General features: G+C 37.3%; 2 protein-coding genes and 1 long non-coding RNA gene across 5 annotated transcripts in view; 2 read left to right on the top strand and 1 right to left on the bottom strand.

Moving 5' to 3' along the window:
• Window positions 1–8,632: 8,632 nt before the first annotated feature.
• Window positions 8,633–19,883, bottom strand: LOC143851486 (uncharacterized). 2 transcript variants are annotated; one of them, XM_077360947.1, is made up of 2 exons: window positions 19,342–19,883; window positions 8,633–9,222 (listed from the first exon to the last, which is right to left on the bottom strand). In XM_077360947.1, exon 1 carries the CDS (start codon window positions 19,825–19,827, stop codon window positions 19,354–19,356), a length of 474 nt encoding a protein of 157 aa, XP_077217062.1. In that variant the 5' UTR covers window positions 19,828–19,883; the 3' UTR covers window positions 8,633–9,222; window positions 19,342–19,353. The 2 variants fall into 2 exon arrangements, with proteins under 2 accessions (XP_077217062.1, XP_077217067.1); XM_077360952.1 differs by lacking the exon at window positions 8,633–9,222 and adding an exon at window positions 16,322–16,549.
• LOC143851499 (uncharacterized) lies at window positions 13,058–15,760 on the top strand. Its single transcript, XR_013236364.1, has 3 exons — window positions 13,058–13,114; window positions 14,818–14,976; window positions 15,084–15,760. It is a non-coding gene; the product is annotated as an uncharacterized LOC143851499 (long non-coding RNA).
• A 1,386-nt stretch (window positions 19,884–21,269) lies between the features above and the next one.
• Window positions 21,270–23,226, top strand: part of LOC143851472 (ubiquitin carboxyl-terminal hydrolase 6-like) — a 31,835-nt gene continuing 29,878 nt past the window's right edge. For both annotated transcript variants that reach the window (XM_077360938.1, XM_077360931.1), the window contains exon 1: window positions 21,270–21,349. In XM_077360938.1, coding sequence (XP_077217053.1) covers window positions 21,274–21,349 — 76 coding nt within the window. In that variant the 5' untranslated portion in view covers window positions 21,270–21,273. The remainder of the gene's footprint in view (window positions 21,350–23,226) is intronic.

Below are 23,226 nucleotides of genomic sequence, written 5' to 3'. Positions count from 1 at the left end.
CACATGCATGCATGCTATTTTATAGAACGGAATGGGGCTTATAAGTCCTAGCCCGCTTTTTTGTATCATACTAGATATGCCCAACCAATCTATTCATAGATCTGGACCGTTTATTTTGGCCACACGGTCCAATATTCTTGATAGACATAGTCCTAACATAAGAGAGAGAGAGAGAGAGAGAGAGAGAGAGAGGTAGTGATTAAGTAACTATACGTGTTGCATGTAGAAAACACACATGTTTCTCCGAATTTTCCCTACATTTGCCTTGCTGAATTATTGTGACTTTATGAATTTATTTTCAATAGACTTATGAAAGTATATTTCTACAATTTCATTTCCTATCTTCTTAACTTTTTAAAAAGTAGCGTTTTGCTTTCAATCCCACGTTGTTTTAGAACAAGAAAGTAGATGTGCTTAAATCTCTCACTCCTTTTCTTCAACTTTCCATCTCATGTTTTGATTACTTTCTAACTCGAAGTTCCCTAGAAAATTAATCCCTTGTTTCCTTTAAATTTCAACGATTATCACCAACTTTTCTTTGTCACCTTTCGAAAAAATTAAGATTCCAGTAAATTTTTTCTTTCCTTCTACTCTCTTTCTTAAGCAAGAAGGAAACCTCATTGAAATCTTCTATATATATCCGGATACTAGCCGGGAGTTTACAGAGCCATTTTCAATTATAGTTTGTGCCTTCAAGAGTCTTCAGAGCTTCAGAAAGATCAGAAGTAAGTGTTGGGTTTTTCTTTTTATGTATAGTATGATTTTCTTAAGCAAGAAGGAAACCTTTTTTTACTTGGGGCACCCCCTCTAGTGATCAAGAGCATGGTTTTAAATTTCAACCGAAATCCGCAACCGAAATTTCGGTCAAAATTTTGGGTTGCCGAAATTTCGGATATAACAAAATATTACTTTTTTTCTATTACCGGATTACGGCTGAAATTTTGGCTTCAGTCAAGGCCAAAATCGGGACCGAAACCGAATTTAAAACCATGTACGAGAGTAGTCATAAATACAGTAGAGGACTTGTCCCAAGTAGAAGGAGGGGTGTTGAATATAGCACATCCCTGTTTCGATTCTAGTTTTTCTGTCTTAATTCGTTGGACTTGTGTATAATCATTCTCTCTGATCCTAACTTTTGGATCAATAGATTTGTCTGCCTTTCCAAGATCAGACTGCTGATCCAATGCTTGAAAACATCACAGCTTCATAAGTCAACTTACGTGAGAGGCCAGCGCCATGAATGCCCTTATTAGTAAAGTAGCATGTAGGGCACTTCCTAACTATAAACATAAGGCTATGACTTGTTCACTTACTAATAAGGCGTTTAGGGTCCTCACAAGTGCAACTCCCAAGCAATACACCATATATGAATTTACATGTTACAATCTGCATTTCGAGTGTTTAAACAGATGGTGTGATTCTTTTATGGAAAAATTGCCAATGGGGGACATCAAAATACGAGAATTGCCAACGGTAGACACACTTTTGAAAATTTGTTAAAGAGGGTTGATAACCCCCTTTTGAGAGTTTGATAACCCCATTTAGAGGGTTCATAACCCCCTTCTAGACTTGATAATCCCCCATTTCGTCCCTGTCTAACAATTTTTCAAAAGTGTGTCCCCCCGTTGGCGATTCTCGTATTTTGATATCCCCCATTGGCAATTTTTCCTTCTTTTATTTTAAATTTTTCCATCTGTTACCAAGGAATTGTCTAGCAATGGAAATGAATGTTCCACCCTTGAATGTGTATTCCAAAAACATGGTGCCTTTAGTAATTTGGTCCATGTTGTGAGAATTATCCTGGGGGCATTGAAGAAAATGATTTTATTTGGAGGTAAGGTTATAGAAGATTTCAAAAACTTGATTTGAGTCAACTCGAAAGTCAATTCGACCTACTCAATCTGGCCTTGGTAAAAGTGGAGGTCGAGTTCTATTGTATTTTGACCCATCTCAATGTTCTATTGTATTGAGTCAACTTGGCCGAGTCATGAGTTGATCTCGAGTTTTAGTACCATGAGTTGTACTAGTGTTTACGCTAATAAAACTTTCAAATGGACTAATGTCATCAAAGTAGTACTTTGAGTATAGTTCCCTCCAAAAACAAATTAATGCATGCCAAGATACCAATTCTGATACCCAAAAAGGCCTTTAAGAAGTGTTTGGAACTTTATTTTAAAAAAAAAACACTCCATGAAAACAGGGAAAAGCTATATCTTGGAAAATAATGAGTTTGGTCAAACCATTTTGGAAAAAAATGTGCCAAGTAGGTATGATGTTTAGTACTTCGTTAAGACTAATACAGCAAAAAAAAAAGACTTTTTTTTAGTAAAACATTTTCACGAAGAAAATGAACAATGTAGACGAACCCAACCAGTGTCAGGATTAGATTTAGTCAATTTGAGCTGGATAGATCCTTCCACCTTCTTCATGAAAATTTGAGCTGGGACAAAGGCTTAGTAAAGTTGAGTCGAGTTGAGTAAAACATTTAAAACAGGTTCTAAACGTATTTAACACATTTTTTTCTCATAACTTCCCAACTTTACCCCACTAGATTCTGTAACTGACAAAATTTAAATGTGTTTTTTGTGTTTTTGTTTATTTTACCCATTTTATTACATTTTTTTAACCAATACCCCATTAAACTCGAGTTTTTCCCGTCCATTTTTTTTTTTTTTTTTTGCCGATTCAGATTTTGCCAACTATGAGTCAAACACAAAAGACTCATTTCCATGAAAAAAACTCTCCAAAGATAAATAAGGAAATGGTAAATTCGCACCCCTTTAACGTGAAAAAGCATTAAAGTCTGCCACATCAATTCAAGCTAAAGTGGTGCGAATTATCATATAAGAGGTGCAAATTTATCATCACCCAAAAGTTTTCCCATCATCCAAACAGCCCCATAATCATCGTGATGACATATCTCAATATAAAATTGGATGCAGCTCACAAGATTTCCTACTATGGCTACCGAAAACCCCAAAAATAGCGAAGAAATTCAATTTCCAAAGAGAATGTGTCGATGCGGTCGAGGAATTTGCAGGATATACACTTCAAAGACATCAACAAATCCAGGAAGGAAGTTCTATCGATGCCCCATATTCGTAAGATATTTTAAACTGAATTCATTTATCAAAATTCTATCTCATCATTTTTTTTCAGAATCGCGCATCAATTTCTTACTAGTAACTTTGTTGAAAATAATACAGGGTCCATTAGATTGCAACTTCTTCCAATGGTGTGATGAAGTGAATGCCGAAGTAGGGTGTGATGATTGCATGTGTGGAGCTACAGAGAAACTACAAAATCTAATGAGGGAGCTTCAATTCGTGCAATTGGAGCTCGAGGTCATACGAAAAGAGCTCGGATTCTTACGTACTATGTTTCGAGAGGATCAACAGATATGGGACAGCGAGAACGACATGGTAGAAGAAGACCGCCAAGGGAGCGAAGGCATGCTTCATGAATTTCAGAACTTAGGACTACAATAGAGATCTAAAGTTACAAGTGTGTTTATATATGTGATGCAGAAGCACGCGAGTTGCTTCTTGTGTGATCTCCATCTTGTGTTACTGCTCGACGGGCCTCCGTCATTATGTGTGTATGTGTTCTTTACTATGTGTGTATGTGTTCTTTAGTACTGTTAGTAGTGAATGCGTGAAAGAAAATAAGCAGAAGGACGTCCAAGCTTATAAATATAGATAAGATGTATGTACTCAATGACCTTCAACATGTTTCAAACATGTTTGTGTTAGAATGTAGAGATTATTTGTGTTAACGGCAACCACAGCTATGGACTTATTCTCTATATATCTAGTTGCTTATTTCACAGATTCGTTGCCTATTTCACAGATTCATTATATGGCTTATTGCATGTTTCACTCATGCAACACATGCCCTGTATAGTTTCTTACTTATTTAGGATGTAATTCTCTTTATTTGATTTCCCAAATCAAGGGATTGTATATCTATGAATATGTAACTTGTGAATACAGAAAATACATTCGGTGAATGCAATATACCCTTCTTGTCTATTTGCACAGTACTTGATATGGTATCAAAGCCATAAGGCAATCCGTTCTTCTCTCTGGCAATCAGTTCCTCTCCAGCACCATCCGAAATCTGCCCACCGTGAGAACCTGCAACATTCATCTCTTGTTGCGAAATCTGCCCGCCGTGAGAACCGGCAACATCCATCGTTCCAGCCCTCTTGATTTATTAAAGGCTTCCTATCTGTCCCCCCACGGTGCCAAGGAGATCTAAAGGCTACTTGTTGTGAATCATCTCATTTCAATCCGGGTTCGCTCTACAGTACTCACTTGCTCAATTTATTGAATTTCTTTGAAATAATGACTTCTGAAATCACCCAACTCGTTGCTGTTAAATTGGATGGAACAAACTATAGCCATTGGTCTTTTCTTATGCGAAGTTTTTGAAGGGAAAAGGCTTTTGGAAATATGTCACAGGCGATATTAAATCTCCTAAAACGGATGATCCTAAATTTGATGAGTGGGAAATAAACAACAATAAAATTCTTACTTGGATCGCCAACACTATCATTCCGTCCATTAGGATGCAATTTGGCCGATTTGAAACTGCTAAAGATGTATGGGATTTTTTGTCTCGCCGGTATGTGCAAACCGATTTTGCTCGGAAATACAAATTAGAACAAGATCTTCGTTTACTAAGACATACGAAGGGCCAATCTGTTTCAGAATTCCATTCCCAAATGGCTATAATTTGGGATGAGTTGTCACTTATGGAGCCTAAATGGACAGTTGACACAGAATTGTGGTACAACTATCCAGAGGAAATGCGGTTAGTGCAATTCCTAATGGCTCTTCAGGATGACTTTGAGACAATTCGTGCTATCATTCTTCATCGTTCGCCCTTCCAACCGTTGATATTGCCTTATCCGAGTTACTTGCTGAGGAAACTCGTAAAGGTCTTCTTCCTAATCCAGCTTCAGTCTTTGCTGTCCCTTCTTCTCCCAGAAGCAACTATTCAAAGGGAAAATCCACCAATGGTATCAGAGATATGTCCACTATTCCATGCATTTATTGTAAAGAATATGGACATATGGTTAAGAATTGTCCTTTACCCACCTCTAATAATATGCGCAACAAAAAGAAGGGGAATACTCGCTTTGCAAATGTTTCTGATACCCGTCATATTGCAGCTCCCGCCCCAACTTCACCTGTCAAGGATCCATCTGATCCTTCTACACCTCATGGTCACCTAACAATAGATCTTGTACAGGAGATGATTCAGCAAGCTATCTCACAGATTGGTAATATCACTCCTACCATTTCTGCTGCCCTCTCGGTACCCGCAGGTATTTATTCAAATAGTTGGTTCTTTGATTCTGGTGCTTCTCATCACATGACCTTTGACATGAATTCATTCCAAAATCCTCAACCTATTACTTCTCATGTTATCCATACCGCTGATGGATCCACTATTACCGCTAGTCACATTGGAATGGTTAAATCATGTGCCACGCTTTCTTTGCCAGACGTTCTTCTTGTTCCCCAATTATCAATGAATCTAAACTCTGTGGGCCAGTTATGTGATTTTGGTTTTGATGTTATCTTTTCTTCTTCTGGCTGTATTGTGCAGGATCACTTGACGGGGAAGCAAGTTGGGACAGGCAGTAAAGTTGGTCGGTTATTTCGTCTAGATGCACTTCATGTTTCTCCTACTCTCTGTTCTTCTCTTGTAGCAGCTTCCACCTAGTGGATCGTCTTCCTTTATGTCATGGCATTCTAGATTAGGTCATGTTTATGTTCCTCGTCTTCGTTATATGATTAATAAAGGATTGTTAGGGCCAGTCCAGACAGAAAAGGAATTATATTGTGTTAATTGTAAACTGGCTAAACAATCAGCACTACCTTTTTCTAGAAGTACAACTGTTTCTTTATCTCCATTTGACTTCATACATTCTTATGTTTGGGGGCCCACTAATGTTTCATCCATGGGGGTAGTCATTACTATGTTATTTTTGTTGATGACTATTCTCGATATACTTGGCTTTATCTGTTGCAGTCTCTTTCTGAGTTTTTACGTGTTTACATTGAATTTACTACTATGATAAAAACTCAATTTTCCAAATCTATCAAAATATTTCGTTCGGACTCTGGTGGAGAGTATATGTCAGCTGCATTTCATGCATTTCTTAAGACTGAAGGCACTCTTTCACAATTATCTTGTACTGATACACCTGAGCAGAATGGCTTAGCAGAACGCAAATATCGTCATATTATAGAAACTGCTCGAACCTTACTTTTCTCCTCTTCTGTTCCTCGTAAGTTTTGGGGAGAAGCTGTTCACACTTCAGTGTATCTCATTAATCGAATTCTCTCATCTGTCAATGCCGGGATATCTCCTTTTGAACGCCTCTATCACTCTCTTCCTGATTACTCTGACCTTCGAGTGTTTGGGTCCTCATGTTTCGTACTTCTTCCTACACGGGAGCGACATAAGTTAAGTAAAAGGAGTGCTATTTGTGTTTTCTTAGGATATGGTATTCAACAAAAAGGATATCGCTGCTACGATCTTGAAGCAAATAAATTACGCATTTCTCGTCTTGTTGTCTTTTGGGAGAAAATACCATTTTATTCCCTATCCTCCACTCTTTCCACTGAAACTTCTCGACTTCTGGATCTCTTTCCCGATGCTCCTAATAGTCATTCTAATACTCCGTTTGATACTTCTTCTGAGACTCTTGATATTTCTAGCAGTTCTCTGCATAATCATATGCCTGTCGATTTCACTATTGACCATTTTATGTCTGATATCAACACCACTACCTCTACAAGTGATCCATCGCCATTTGCTCCTATGCATCGCTACTCAACAACGACAGCACCATCCTCCAACCAAGCTCAAAGACTATCATTGTTTTTTGTCTGCTATTTTGTCTCTTCATGAGCCACATTCTTATCGAGAGGCTGTCTCTAACCCAAAATGGCAGCTTGCTATGACAGAAGAGCTCACAGCATTGCAGAACACTCATACCTGGGATCTTGTAGATCTTCCTCTTAAAAAGTCTGTTGTTGGATGCAAATGGGTTTATAAGATCAAAACCAAATCAGACGGATCTATTGAACGTTACAAAGCCCGCCTAGTTGCTAAAGGCTTTACCCAAGAATATGGGATCGATTATGAGGAAACATTTGCCCTTGTTGCTCGTACGATGACTGTACGCACTCTTATTGCTGTTGCGTCTACCCGACATTGGTCGTTGCATCAAATGGATGTTAAAAATGCTTTTTTGATTGGTGATCTTCAAGAAGAAGTCTACATGCAGCCTCCTCCCGGTCTCGCACACAAGCCTCGACAAGTTTGTAAACTTCGTCACGCTTTGTATGGTCTCAAACAAGCCCCTCGTTGTTGGTTTGAGAAATTCCGCACCGCCATTCTTCTCTATGGTTTTTCACAAAGTGCTTATGATTCTGCTATGTTCATTCGAAGAACTTCTCATGGTCTTGTTCTTCTACTTTTATATGTTGATGATATGGTTATCACTGGTAATGATTTGGGGGGAATCCATGATACCAAGCTCCATCTACACAAATGCTTTGAGATGAAAGATCTTGGCACCCTTCGTTACTTTCTCAGGATAGAGGTTGATTCTATGGAAACTGGATACTTCCTTTCTCAAGTGAAGTATGCATTTGATATTCTTAGTCGGGCCGGTCTTACTGATGCTAAGATAGTTGACACCCCTCTTGAGTTAAATGTAAAGCTTAGACCTTCTGATGGCAACCTTCTTCCAAATCCTACCTTGTATCGCCAGCTGGTCGGGAGTCTCAACTACCTCACCATTACCAGACCTGATATCAGTCATGCCGTTCACATTGTCAGACAGTTTATGACCGCACCTCGCTCTGTACATTATGCCGCTGTTCTTCGGATTCTACGATACCTTAAGGGGACGTTGTTCCAAGGGTTATTTTACTCTTCAAAATCGCCGCTTACTCTTCGAGCGTACTCTGATGCTAATTGGGGCGGTGATGTTGCTGATCGCCGCTCCACAACTGGGTTCCATATATTTCTTGGTGATTCTCTTATCTCTTGGAAAAGCAAGAAACAAACAGTTGTTTCTCGCTCTAGTGCCGAATCAGAATATCATGCACTTGCTCACTCTACTACAGAAATTATTTGGTTACGCTGGCTTCTCAGTGACATGGTTGTTCTTCTCTCTCATCCCACTCCCCTCTTCTGTGATAACAAAAGTGTTATTCAAATCGCTCACAATGATGTCTTCCATGAGCGTACCAAACATATTGAAATTGGATGTCATTTTGTTCGGGATCATGTATTAAGGAAGACGATATCCTTGTCCTTCATACCATCAGAAGAACAAGTCGCCGATTTGTTTACCAAATCTCATTCATCGCCTAAGATTTCTTATTTCCAAACTTCAAATACATTCAAAAGCATATTGAGTTTGGGGGGGGGGGGTGGTGTTAAAGGATGTAATTCTCTTTATTTGATTTCCCAAATCAAGGGATTGTATATCTATGAATATGTAACTTGTGAATACAGAAAATACATTCGGTGAATGCAATATACCCTTCTTCTCTATTTGCACAGTACTTGACAATTTGTACGGAAACAAAAGTTGATGTAGAATCTCTAGCTAGTTTCAATGTTGAATCGAAATTTTTTTCTTTCCACAATCAAAACTTATAACACATAAAATAGAAGTTCTTCCTTGTGTAAAGTTCTCTCAGGCTCTTCATTAATATTCTTGGCCGTCGTGTAGTTCTGGATAGAATTTATACAAAACAAGCATGTTGATACCGAAATTTTTGCTTAATAGTATCTGGAGTCTGGACCATTTCATCAGACAGTTTCATATATATTTTTTAATTACAACTGAATCTGACATTAACAAAGACTTACCAGGAACAGGTGGTGAGAAACTTCAAATAAATTCAGCCTCTTTCTAATGGGAACCATACCAAATGACTGTAAATGCCACAAAATATTTACCTCTTCTAACCAATTCTGGTTCTGAAATCTTCATCAGGAAACATTCCATTTCTACAAATCAGTTGTCCACGTTCATTTTCAGTTGGTCCATAGGCCATGTGCCAACTACCAAAGTCCCAAAAAGCATCACCAGTCAGATGTGATTTATGGGGAGTCATCTGAAGGTAACTACTTTTTTTCACTCAGTTCATCAAGAACCATCCCAAAGAACAGAACCCACAACTCCTAGAAAAAAATGAACAAGGGGATGAAAGTTGTTAGATTTCTCAAAATAATAGGCAGCATTGTACCCAAATGGAGGCAGAGATAAGTACCATATTCCAAAAGAGGTGAAATGAGTTATTGAATGAGTAATAGGTCTGACAAAGTCATAATAGAAACTAAACAAATAACAAAACCTGAAAGAAACAACATAATGGCATGTTCCTCCTGTAATGCAATGAGAAACAATTCACAACATTGTTTTTCTTGAGGAACCACGAAACCATCATTGTTTTGATGCAATCTCAACTCTTCTTGACAAAATCAATCACCTAACATGTTCTTAAAACATTTAGAACATTTAATGAGTTAAAAAAACACTGACGCATGACCCCAAATGTAAAACCAGAAATCAGTCAAAAATGAGGAGAAAAAGGAAATATTACAATCTTATAATTATAAAGGATTTGCTAGGGACTATCGCAGAAGGCATTTCGCAGATGGTCTGTCGCATGTCAGACCAGACCAGCCATAGAGGCTCACTTTTCAGCAGATTGTGTCATCATTCACGAGGTGGCTAGTCTGGCATGCCTTAGACCATCTGCGAAATGCCTTCTGTATGGTCCCTATGTCTATGTCTGTCAAGAATATTAGACCGCAGCAACACAATCAAATGTCTAGAAAACACATATTTCTCCAATCCCTGAATTCTTCTCAAATATTTCCTGAATTTCCCCGACACTTGCCTTGCTGAATTATTGTTGAATAGGGATTTTAGGACTTTATTTTCAAAAGGCTTATTAAAGTGTACTTCTATAATTTCATGGATCAATTACTGTTACATGCTGGAGAGTTGAAAAAATGACGAGAAAATGTTGAGTTTTGAAAAAACACTAAGAAATGCTACTTTATTAAAAAAAAAGGACTTTTTAGGACAAAAATACCCCTAACCTTACTTTATCTTTCTCTTCTTTGTTTTTACACTTTATCTTTCCGGCGATAGAAGCCTTCTTCTCCGGCAAAACATCTTCATTTCTCCGGCATATGCTCATTTGTCTTGAGAGGTTAGAAGGAGTTCTCTAGAGACGCTCCTTTCTCATTTTCTTTTTCCTCCTCCAAATATCCAAAATCTCATTATCTTTGTAAGTATTTCCCCTTTTCTAATGGTTGTAGCCAAAATCAGTTGCCCAAAGAGCTTTCACTAGGCAAAAGGGTAGTGGAAGCCAAAATGGTACTCGCACGGGTTTTCATAGCCAAAAAATAGGTTACTTGAAGCTAAAAAAATGTAACTCGAATCAAAAATCGATAGCTCAAACCCACAAAGTAATAGTCGAAGCCAAAATAAGAAGCAAGGCACTCGAAGCAAAATGTAAGTTAGGCAAAAATGATAGTCGAAGCCCAAAAAATGCTAGTTGAAGCCAAAAAAAAGTTACTCCAAGCCAAAAATGATAGTCGAATCCAAAAAATGATAGTCGAAGCAAAAAATAATAATAGTAGAAGCCAACAAATATTTCTCGAAACTAAAATATATTAGTTAAAGACAAAAAAAGTTCCAAATGTTACTGGAATTCAAAAGTTTTAGTCGCAGCCAAAAACATGTTAGTCGAAGCAAAAAAACTAGTTATTCGAAGCCTAAAAAAATTTAGTCGAAGCGAAAAACACAACGGCGAATGTTACAGGAAACACATTTATCACTTCGACCAAGTAATTTTTGGCTTCGACCAAGTAAAGTTTGGCTTCGAATATCATGTTTTGGCTTCGAGTACCTGTTTTTGCGTTGAGAAGAAGAGGGGGAGATCTCGAAATACTTAGAAGTTAAGAGAGGTAGTGGAGTTTTCCATTAGCCACAGTAACACAACAAAAAATTATCAAATGGGGTTTCTCAACATGTCCATAATCCAATTTCTCCTTCTCATCTTCCCATTCTATTTTATTCCTCTGCTCACATGACGATATAAACACTGATAGATTGGTGCTCTTGGCTTTCAAAAAAGGCATAGTTGTTGATCCTCAGAATCCCTCAGGACAAAGGAGCATCTGCTGCCAGAGAAATTAGATGTTTCGCCGGAGAAGAATGCTTCTATCGCCGGAAAATGAGGCCGTTTCACACAAAATGCGTCGGAGTAAAACCTAGAAATGAAAGAGTGTAAAACCTACAAGTAAAACAGTAAAATGGTTAAAACCAAGAAGAGAAAGATTAAAGTAAGTTGAGGGGTATTTTCGTCCTAAAAAGTCTATTTTTAATAAAGTAGCATTTGTTAGTGTTTTTTCAAAACTCAACATTTTCTCGTCATTTTTTCAACTCTCCAGCATGTAACAGTAATTGATTCTAATTTCATTTGCTTTCTTGCTTTACTTTTAAAAAAGTAACTTTTTCTAACACTCCCACATTGTTTTAGAACAAGAGAGTACATATGCTTATAATCATCCTCTTATCTCCCTCCCTCCCTCCGTTTCTTCAACTTTCACTGTCATGTTCCTATGATGATGACACACACCTCGTACTATTAAACACTTCTCTCATTGGTTTTTTAGAGTAGCCTTTAATAACTAATTGAATATATATATATATATATATATATATATATATATATATAGAGGAAAGTGTCTCTAGTCTCTCTCCTAGATAAGCTTATCTACTCCTCCCTTTAAAAAAACACAGTGGGCCCACGCTGTTTGGATGATCCAAAGCATTCATTTGATAGATCCTAACATAGATTGGGTGTGCCCAAAAAATCAGCACCAAAGGGTCATCCTAGAACTTCAGTGTAGCATTCATTTGATAGATCCTAACATAGAGGAAAGTGAAGCTACACCGCCGGTGTAGCTAACTTAGCTACACCGCAGGCTTAAAATACAATGGGCCCACATTGTTTTGGTGATCCAAACCATTCATTTGATTGGCCCTCACATAGATAGGGTGTCCACCAAAAATCAGCTCCATAGAATCATCCCAACCCTTCAAACTGTGGAGGAAAAAATGGACAAATTTGTGAAGGTTTTTACACGTTCATTTTTGCCTCCACAAATCGTAGGGTTGGGATGATCCTATGGAGCTGATTTTTGGTGGACACCCTATCTATGTGAGGGCCAATCAAATGAATGGTTTGGATCACCAAAACAATATGGGCCCATTGTATTTTAAGCCGGCGGTGTAGCTAAGTTAGCTACACCGGCGGTGTAGGTTCACTTTCCTCTATATATATATATATATATATATATATATATATATATATATATATATATATATATATATATAGAGAGAGAGAGAGAGGGGGGGGGGAAGGGTTCCTGCTAACGTTAGAGTAAAACAACGTGGGCCCATATTGTCAGGGGAGTCCAAAGCATTCATTTGGAAGGCCCTTTCATGGATCGGGTGTCCAAAAAAAATCAGCTAATTTGGATCATTTTAGGGTGTCCATTTGTAGGGTGAAAAAATGGGCAGATTAGTGGACAAACAGTATTTGTCCATTTTCATCCCCACAAATGGACATCTTATGAGAATCCAATGAAGCTGATTTTTGTTACACACCCCATCCATGATGGGGCCTTTCAAATGAATGCTTAGGATCAACCCAACAATGTGGCCCACCATTGTTTTATGCTAACGTTAGCAGCTGAGCTAGCTGCTAACGTTAGCAGGAACCCTTTAAGAAGTTTCAAAACCAGTTTAAGAAGTTTCCTTTAAATTTTGAAGATTGGCGCCAAACTTTTTCTGTGGGGCCTTTGGAAAAGACTAAGATTCTCTACTCCATTAGAGTTACTTTTTTATTTTCTTGTACTCTTTCTTAAGCAAGAAGGAAACCTCCTTGAGCTCTTCTATATATATCCAGATACTAGCCGAGGAGTTTACAGAGCCATTTTCTATTATAGTTTCACGTCTCAAGACCCTTTAGGAGCTTGAGATAGATCAGTGGTAAGTGTTGGGTTTTTTTTGTATAGTATTATTTTCTTAACTTTTTTTATTACTTGGACAGCCCCCTCTAGTGGCTGTCCCAAGTTTTAAAAAATGTTGCGAATGTATCACTTCCCTATTTCTAATCTAGTTTGCAAATTTTATACACTGGACTTATGAATAATCACTCTCTTAGATCCTAACCATCAGATCAATAGATTTGTCTGCCTTTCCAAGATCAGACTGTTGATCCAATGGTGGGAAACATCACATGCTTCCAAAGTCAACTTACATGAGAGGGGCCAGCGCCATAAACGCCCTTATTAGGAAGTGTGGGCGGTACTGCCCTTGATATTTGATCCAACAACAGCCCACTTTTTAAGAGGCTGCTGTTGGATCAAATATCAAGGGCTGTACTTTTGACATACCGCCCACACGGGACTTGAAACTCGGGCACCGTATAATTTCTCCCTAAAATATAACTGCATTTCAAGTGTTAAAACAAATAGTGGGATTCTTTTATCTTAAACAACTGTTACCAAGGAATTTTTCTAGCAAAGAAATGAAGGCTCCAGAGTTGAATGTGTATTACAAAAATCTGGTACCTTTATAAATAGAAATTTGGTTCATGTTGTGAGAATTATCTTGGGCATTTTATAGAATATTTCAAAAATTGACTTGACTCGATAAGAACGAGTCAACTCGACCAACTCAATCTGGACTTGGTAAAAATGGAGGGGATTTTTCTATTGAAATACCCAAGTTTAATATGTTTGTACACATTCAATATTTCGTTAGACAAAAAACTATAATGTCCTATTGTACTGAGTCAACTTGGCCAAGGGTTGAGTTGATCTCCAGTTTTAGTAGCATGAGTTGTAGTGTTTACACTATCAAAATTTTCAAATGGCCCGGATATCATCAAAGTTAGGGCTGCAACTCGAGCCGCGTAAAACCCGACCCGAAAATAACCTGGGTTGGGTTCAGGTTTCATGGGTTTCGGGTCGAGCCGGGTTGAGCATCCAAAAGCCCGCATGAATCTCGGGTCGAGCCGGGTTTGAAGGAGCCCGACCCGACCCGACCCGAGTTACATAAGTTATAGTATGTACTTTTTTTTCTATTGTCAGTTAAAAGTTAAAAGTTAAAACCCACGCACCCACTGTTATAGTATGTGAGTGTAATTTCTGCTTCTATGAGTTGAGCTGATTCAAGTGTTTGATTCAGCATTGTTTGATTGTAATTACAACATTGTTTGATTACAGCATTGTTTGATTCAAGTGTAATGTGAGTGTAATTACATCATTGTTTGATTCAAGTGTAATGTGGTAATTTCTGTTTCTATGAGTTGAGTTGCTTTGCCAAACAAGAGTTTTCCTTAAAAAATTGCGTCAACGTGAAAAAACCCGACCCGACCCGAGATATTTCTCGGGTAGGGTTGGGTTCTCCAAAACCCGACCCGCCCGACCCGAGTTGCAGCCCTAATCAAAGTAGTACTTTTGAGTACAGTTTCCTCCAAAAAACAAGTAATGTATCATGTATGTCTACATACCAACTCAGCAACTCTGGAGAAATTATATGGTGCCCGCCCGTGAAGTCCCATGTGGGTGGTACGACAAACAGAAAGACTCATTTCCAAGGGAAAACTCTACAAGATAAATTTCCCCACCATCTGAACACCCCCATAATCATCATGATGACATATCTCAATAAAAAATTGGATGCAGCTGACAAGATTTCCAACTATGGCTACCGAAAACCCGGAAAATAACGAACAAATTCAATATCCAAGGAGAATGTGTCGATGCAGTAGAGGAATTTGCAGGATGCACAGTTCAAAGACTTCAAGTAATCCAGGAAGGAAGTTCTATCGATGCCCCGTATTCGTAAGACAGTTTAAAATGAATTTGTTTATCAAACCTACTATATCATTTTTTTCAGATTCGTGCATCAATTTCTTACTAGTAACTTTTTTTTCTCGATAATAATACAGGGTCCATTAGATTGCAAATTCTTCCAATGGTGTGACGAAGTGGAGGCTGAAGTAGGGAGTGATGAATGCATGTGTGGAGCTACAAAGGAAGTAGAAAATCTAAAGAGGGAGCTTCACTTCGTGCAACGGGAGCTCGAGGTCATACAGAGAGATCTCGGATTCTTACGCTCTAACTTTCGAGAGGATCAACAGATATGGGAAATCGACAGCGACATGGTAGAAGAAGACACCCAAGGGAATGAAGGCATGCGTCATGAATTTCAGAACTTTGGACTAAAATAAGATCTAAAGTTACAAGTGTGTTTATGTATGTGATGCAGAAGAACTTAGGCCTGTATCAGTATGTGTGTATGTGTGTTATTTACTATGTGTGTATGTGTGTTCTTTACTGTTGGTATCAGATGCGTGTATGTATGTATGTTCTTTCAACACATCAGAAGATCTGCCAATGGTGAAGCTGACCAGCTTGCTAGGGATGGGGTGTTCAAGGAGGGGCTAGAGCTTTATGACTTGTTACCTCCTTGACCTCCATTGGGCCTCTTCTTTCTTGCCACCCTTGGATGTTGTTTGGGTTTGCTATGTTCATTGTTGTTCGTTTTCTTTGTTGTATTTGCATTGTATTGTGACCATCTCGGTCCTAGACTTTCCCGCCTTGTTAAATAAAATTTCTATGGCCATTAAAAAAAATAAAAGAGTAAATGCGTGAAAGAAAATAAGCAGAAGGACGTCCAAGCTTATAAATAGAGATAATATGTATCTGCTCAATGAGCTTCAACATGTTGCGAACATGTTTGTGTTACAATTATTTGTCGGGAAACAAATGTCATTGTACATGCTCTAGCTAGTTTCAATGTAGAATCCTAGTGGAACTTCATCCTGGAGGTTTTTTTTTTTTTGGCTAAGGCCTTCTTTGGATAACAAGAAAAAACAATTTTGGTGGAAAAATTTTCTCGAAAAAAAATTTTCTTTCCACAATCAAAACCTACAAGTTATAACGCATAAAATAGAAGTTTGTCCTTGTGTAGTGTGTGATTTCTGGGCAATCATCTCAAGGTAAGTACTTATTTTCACTCAGTTCATCAAAAACCATCCCAAAGAGCAGAACCCACAAATTCCTGTAAAAAATCAACGAGGGGATGAAAGTAGTCAGATTTATGAAAATAATAGGCAGCATTATACCCAAATGGAGGCACAAACGAGTACCATACTCCATAAGAGGTGCTATGATGCTCAAAGGCTTTATTACAAGCAACAGAAATCAAAGAGTGGGGAACTATAAACTAAAAAACTTGATCGCTAGTATGAACCAATATGCGATGTCATACAAACAAGGATGGAGAGGACACTGACGTAGAAAAAGTAGCAACTTCAAAGTCTCAATGTGAGGATTGAACATCAGAAACTTCGAGAAAATATTAGTCACCATGACGTGTTCCTATAACAAGGACCTTCCCCGAGCACAGATTCTTCACAAGAAAACAGTTTGGTGTCAAAATAAAATAGTAGAAAAATGCAAAAGTGGATTTTGAAACAGACAACAATTTAATTGAAGGCTAAAGGAAGAAGAAATAAAAGCGGAACCAACATGAGTAATGGGAACAGATGAGCCATTGCCCAACACAATCCGAGAGGAATAGGACTAGGGAACATTGACATACTTACCTAGACTAAAGGTAACTCGTTCAAATAGGAGGTATATTAGTCAGTTGGAGTAAATATACCAAAAAAATGTTATCTCACTTGCAAATCTTATGGACAACAAGATTATAGGCACTCCTCCTGAGCTTAATGTGAAGTATTGTCAGCCAGATCGTACACGTCTTCTGGATCCAACTGTTTATCCTCGCCTAGTGGGGGGATCTTATCTATTTAACGATAATTAGACCAGACATTGCTTACTTTGTTCAGATTGTGAACCAATTCACTTCCACTCATTGTTGTGCATTGTATAATTAGAAAGGGATTCTAATCTTCGTATATGACATATACACATGTGTGTGATTGTATACAGGTCAGTTACGTAGATCATGATTATGCCCAAGCAGTTTTTTTGAATAGCCAATGGGCAATATGCAAATAATAGATTTAAGCTAAGTTATATAAAGGAAAGGAGACAAGTGTGAGCCCAAATAGGGTAAGACTTGGCCATTTGTTTGCTTTCAAAAATGATGCCCGAATGGTTTCCTTCTCAACTGTAAATTTGTTTGGCAGGAAGGGCAGAAACATAACATTCCCCAAGTTACATCATGGGCACAATTTCATACACAAAAGTGCAGAGGAATGAATGGACTGAGAAAAATGCATACCCCTATATCCAATAAAGAGACCAAATCATTAGCCACATCAGATAACATATTGTTCTTTTTTTTAGGATCGTCCATTTCATTCAATGTTTAAAAACTTGTCCTCAGACAAGAACTCGCCGAATGTAAAACTGAATCAACTCATGTGAGTCACTGTCAAAAGGTGTTTTTAATTTACTCAATAGGGCCAACACGGAGTCAAATTGTGCAAGTTAATGATTGACGTGGAGTGTTTTACGCAGCAAAATCATCACTCAAATTTTTATATTCAAGAACATAGAATACTGTGGTCAATCTGCTACTTCCAATAATCTGCTTCTATCGGTTGAGGTAGACAACAAATAGCTTATGCATAAAACCTCTCAAGTTTTATGCACTACGGATGGATTTATGGCCATCTAGTGTGGGGGGCTCATCTCATCATATACAGATATTAATATGGAGCGCCAAGCAGCAGCAGATTTCGAAAGAAAAGACACCTTTTGAGCTTTTCTTTTTTCAGGGTTTTTGTTACTCCTCCACTGTGTCATTTTTTCTGCAAATAGACTTGAAGAAACAACATAAACAAGAAGCTTGTTCTATCTAGAATCAAAATTTTATATATGAATTAAATGGAGTACATTTCCAAGTTGATCATATGCTGTTTAAGCTGAATTTTTTGAGAGATTTTGCTGATAATTTTCAACCTCTAGTGACTAGTGAGAGGGCGATTGGATTTAGTCAACAAGCCAGTAAAGAATGACCCCTTGGTTGTAAATTAGAGAGATGGCAGTTGCTATGAATTTAGAATCAGAGATATTAGCCATGTTTGCGTCTTTTAACCGTTTAGTGTCTTTTTCATCATTATGAGGTAAAGTTTTTTTCTCTATAACATCGACTAATTTCCCTAAGTAAACAATGTTTTTAGTTTTACAGGCTTTAAGGATCATTGGGCGGAATTATCAGGACAGCGGTGGAGTTCCGCACAGTGACCAAATCCCAAAAAAAATAAAAAAATTCAATCAACATGACTAGGGAGGAAGACTTACATAAGATAGCGATGCAAGGCTGTAAACATAGCCCAACACTTATGTGTGAATCAAACCCCGGTCCTCTCGTACTAGGGAAAGGTCCTCTCAATGCTCTAACGCCCACACCAAACAAAAAATGGAAGAGTTGCATGTCGTCTCAAAGAAACCAAAAGATTAGGCGTTTTCTTTCATGCAAACTTTAAATATGGGTAGGAGATTATGATTTATATTTGGACTATCCAAATGAATGATGTGGGCCCATATGTTTTTTTGAGCTCTTGCTCAGATAACTTATCTAAGGTATCTCGCAGAAAACGTTTCCCCTTATAAATATCCATTATTTATAAATGAAACAACACTTTCTATAATAAGAAGCAACTCATGAACTGTCATTGAAAAAAAAAACAAGAAGAAGAAGAGAAGAAGAAGCAACTCATGAACTTACCTCATCTAAAAACAGAACACATCATAAACATGTACTAATTCAACCATATTAATAAAGCATTTTCATAAAAATCGGACCGTGCTTAGTGTTTACTACTTGCAACGCAATATGTCGATCAAAACAAACACACCATACACACAGAATACATCCAACTGACTAAAATAAAAGAAAATGAAAAAGAAGAATCAAATTCACTTCATTTCCAATTCATAAAACTGACCACAAGCCCAGATCACATAAAAGTTCAAATTTTGTTACCCATTAAACAATTCAGCTTAATTTATCAAAAAACAATAAAACTCACAAAAGAACCCTTAACACACTTATCTAATAGAGAGAGAAAATTCTGTTACAACCGTAGAATAGAAACTCAAAATCATGATGTCAGTTTATAATTCAACTCAATTTGATCAGCTTAGGAATAACATTATCAACATCAAATCAAGACAAAACAAATTGACATTAAAAACACCATTCAACCCATAGAAATAATAACATACCCCATGAATTTATCATCTTTTTATTTGAAGGGATAGAGGATTCCACAGAAGTAGCAAGAACAATAAGGCATTTGGGACAAGAAATGGAATCATGGGATGAATGTTGCTACCAAGTCTCTTCCTTCTCAATCTCTTTCTAAAATACTCTCTCCTCTGTTCATTGTCTAATTGAATTGGGGCTGATTCCAAACCGGCTGCAATTATAAAAGGAGGGGGTTGCTGAAAAGGGCATTTGGAACGCCAAGATGTAAGGGGAAACCCTAATTTTAAGACCCTTCTGAGGAAAAGGGAGAGACCCCATCTGAGAAGCAAGGGAGGGAAAGGGTCTCTGTCAATGTTACAAAGGATGGGTGGGAAATCCCAATTGAGATAACATGGGATTTGAGAAGAGATGAAGAGCTGAGAATGGAGAGATGGGTTTGTTGTTTGGTATGTTAGGAGGTGGGTCATGGCTTGGAATCTCTGTTCCCATCTGGTTTGCTCCATGGATTTTGTGGAAGGAAGAGCTCTGTTTGAAAGGGGTTTTGTGATTTATGTGTGGGTGGTGAGGGGGAGGGTATTTTCGGTATTTGAGGCAGCTTAATACATGGGTATTCCAGTATTTTATAGGGAAAAATGAAAGATACACTCCCTCAACTTTCTTACATTTCCATCGATAACTCTAACTTTTCGAAGTCGTCAACGACCCTCTTAATTTTTAATAATGCTTTTTACGTGACGGTTTGGACGGAAACGAAGAAATTGTCACGAGGTGTCCTTGATGAATTTTGAACTATAGGATGAAAAAGTCAGGTGATCTACTTCATGGGAGATGAAAAGTCACAGGTGTCGTTGATAATTTTGAAAAGTCAGAATTATCGTTGAAAATGTTAGAAAGTTGAGGGAGTGTATCTCTATTTTCCCTCATTTTATGCTGTGTAAGCTCATCATTTTGTGACCAAAATACTCATTTTAGATTTTTTTTCTACTCACAAAATTCAGAGTGATATTTTTTTGCTAGCGTGGGTCCCACAAACTCAATTCAAACACATGCATTGGTTGGGGCCCACTATTGTACTTATGTTTTGATGGGGTTGGTCCAACTATCTCCATCATAGCCCACGAGTATGGTGGATCTACGATTTTACATGTCATGTTTTGATGGAGTGTGCCCAATTTTTTTACACCCATGCATAAGAAAGCACATAGAAATGATATTCCCACATCACTGATTCAAAACTTATCATTGACTGTTATGCGTATTTTGGTCTTTGTATAAGGTAATTTTTTTTATGTCTTTTCATGTATAAGGACATTTTGGTTTTTTAAACGAGTAAAAAAATTAATCATGGGTATTTTGGTCACAAAATGATGAAATGACCCACTTTCTAAAATTCACTTAACCATGATGACTCCATTTGCAAATTCTCACATTAGAAGACTCGTTTTTGCAAATAAAGCAAAGTAGAAGACTTGTTTTTGCAAAAAGCCCCTTCTCAAAAATATACTTTACGGCTTACACAATAATGATCGAAGGCATCCATTTCATGAGCCACAACTTAAATAGTTTACGCCCCCAAAAATATTTCCATAGGATTATCCTAGCCCTCCGATCTATAGAGGTACTGCATATTATGGAAAACCCTATAGATCGGAGGGTTAGGATGATCCTATGGAAGTGATTCTTTCGGAACTATGTACATTGTGGCCCATCAAATGGATGGTTTGGATCATCCTATTGTGTGGGCCGTACACAGTGTTTTTTTTGAAAAATATTAGACTATAGGGCTTACACTGTAAAAACTTGTTTATACAACACATGAGGAGGGTATTACGGTCATCTAAGGAAGTTTCGGGATCAACGGTCAATTCTACGCTGAGAATAAGCCCACGTTTTATATTATGACGAAATTACAAAAAGACCCTTGTAATTAAACTAAATTAACAAAACCAATGTTTTCAAGCCCTATTATTCAATCTCAAGGGCCACCTTCTCTCATTCTGCAAGCAACAGAGAACATGCCGACAGGTTACAGCCTTACTTTGAATCTAAATCCTTATGATTTTCATTTTCTTTTGAATATTGTTGTAAATTTTACTCTTAATTTTCTACTTGCTTGATTTGTTTATGCAATATCTCCATTGAGAATGCCCTTGCTGCTTAGATTTTCTAATCCCCTTGTCTTATTCAATGTTTAGGGCTTGATTTATGCTTTTCTCGAGTTGGGTCTCTGTCAATTTATTTATTTTCGTGGTATTTGGGTTTGAATAGTCCTTATCTTCAATTTCTAGAACTGGGTATTAAGATTACTGGGAGGTGATATATAATTATTTATCTCACTCTTTTCTTTTTTTAATGTAAATGTTTTTTGGTGGATGCTAAGGGCCGAATATATGAAATTTATATGTGATTCATTTATCCATTTTTACATGTTTGTCACCGACTTGTAGAATCATACTATTTATTAGATTTATTATTTATAAATACACTACTGATATTGGCACTACTATGTTCTAATAATTGCATAAAAATCAGCTTGTATTTTCTTTTTTATTTGGTTTGTGAGGCTTTTTGGGAACTATAATAACCTTTGACAGCTATCTAAATAATAAAAGACAAGAGGAGTTAGTGTGATTATCAAAACTTGGTAGTGTCAATAACAGTAGCCTATATATATATGTTGCATAAGTTTAATTAAATGTTCAATAAGAGTATGTGAATCGACCTCATGTTTAGATGCATAGAAAATAAATTATATTCACTGTCCAAGATATAGACTATAACGAACTGTGTGTTTACAGTTGTTAACTTTGTAGACCATTTAAATGCTGTTGAAGTTCATAGTATCCTATTAGTAGTCCTGGTGACTCAATACATTCAATAAGGACTGGACTGCCAAGGAATTGTGATGCGGATTGTAGGCCCAATGAGAGGCATATTTGCCCGATAGGACTCATAAGGACACTTTTACTGTTCGTAGGGATATTTTAGGGATTTAATTTGGGATTATTATGGTTATTTGGGCTTTTATTGATTTTAAGGGTGTTTTAGTCTTTTGTTATCGTTGGGTGCCTATTTATAGGCCAAATTACAGATTTTTTTGTTAGTTTTTGGATGATGAATTGAATTGATTGAGATTTCTCCTCTCTAATTTTCTATCTTCTTTCCCTTTCCCTTTCTTCCCCTCTTTCTCCTCTATTCTTCCTCTTTTAGGGATTTATTTGGGATGGAAAACACTTTGAAAACGGGATTCCGTTTGGAAAATAGAAAGGGGACTGAAATGACCCTTGATTTGATCCTTTTAAATGTGCATTTATTGCTTTTATGGGGATTTGAGCTCCCTACATTTGTCTTTTAGTGGATGTGGCTCAAATGGTTGAAGCCCGTTTTTTTTCCCAAAACAGAATCCCATTTTCCTAGCAGTGCTCATTTGGGATTATTAGGGTTATTTGGTCTTTATTGATTTTAGGGGTTAGGGGTATTTTAGTCTTTTATTATTGTTGGGTACCTGTTTTTTGGTAGTTTTTGGATGATGAATTGAATTGATTGAGAGTTCTTCCCTCTAATTTTCTATCTTCTTCTTCCCCTTTCCCTTTCTTCCCCTCTTTCTCCTCTTCTCCTCTTCTCTTCTTCTCATTTTTTTAATGGTTCTTCTCGTATTCTTCTATTTCTCTTACTGGGCCTCCATCAAATTAACTTTGTTAATAACTTATAATTAATGGATGGGCAGAGACTGGTACAAGTAAGCATTGGGGCACTATCTTTATTTTGAAGGATCGACTCTATGGGTTGATCAATGTGATTGATTTTTATGCTTTGGAAATCAAGTACATGAGAGTTATGTGTTTTCTTGATTAAATCTAAATTATTATTTTTTACATGGGTTCTACTGATCAATGCTGGTC

Source organism: Tasmannia lanceolata, unplaced genomic scaffold (genome assembly GCF_043159265.1).
Source record: "Tasmannia lanceolata isolate RefF3 unplaced genomic scaffold, GAP_Taslan_0.1 ptg000003l, whole genome shotgun sequence".
NCBI classification, from domain to species: Eukaryota; Viridiplantae; Streptophyta; class Magnoliopsida; order Canellales; family Winteraceae; genus Tasmannia; species Tasmannia lanceolata.
The sequence above is the reverse complement of the archived record's forward strand: the minus strand, read 5'-3'. Positions and strand labels throughout refer to the sequence as shown.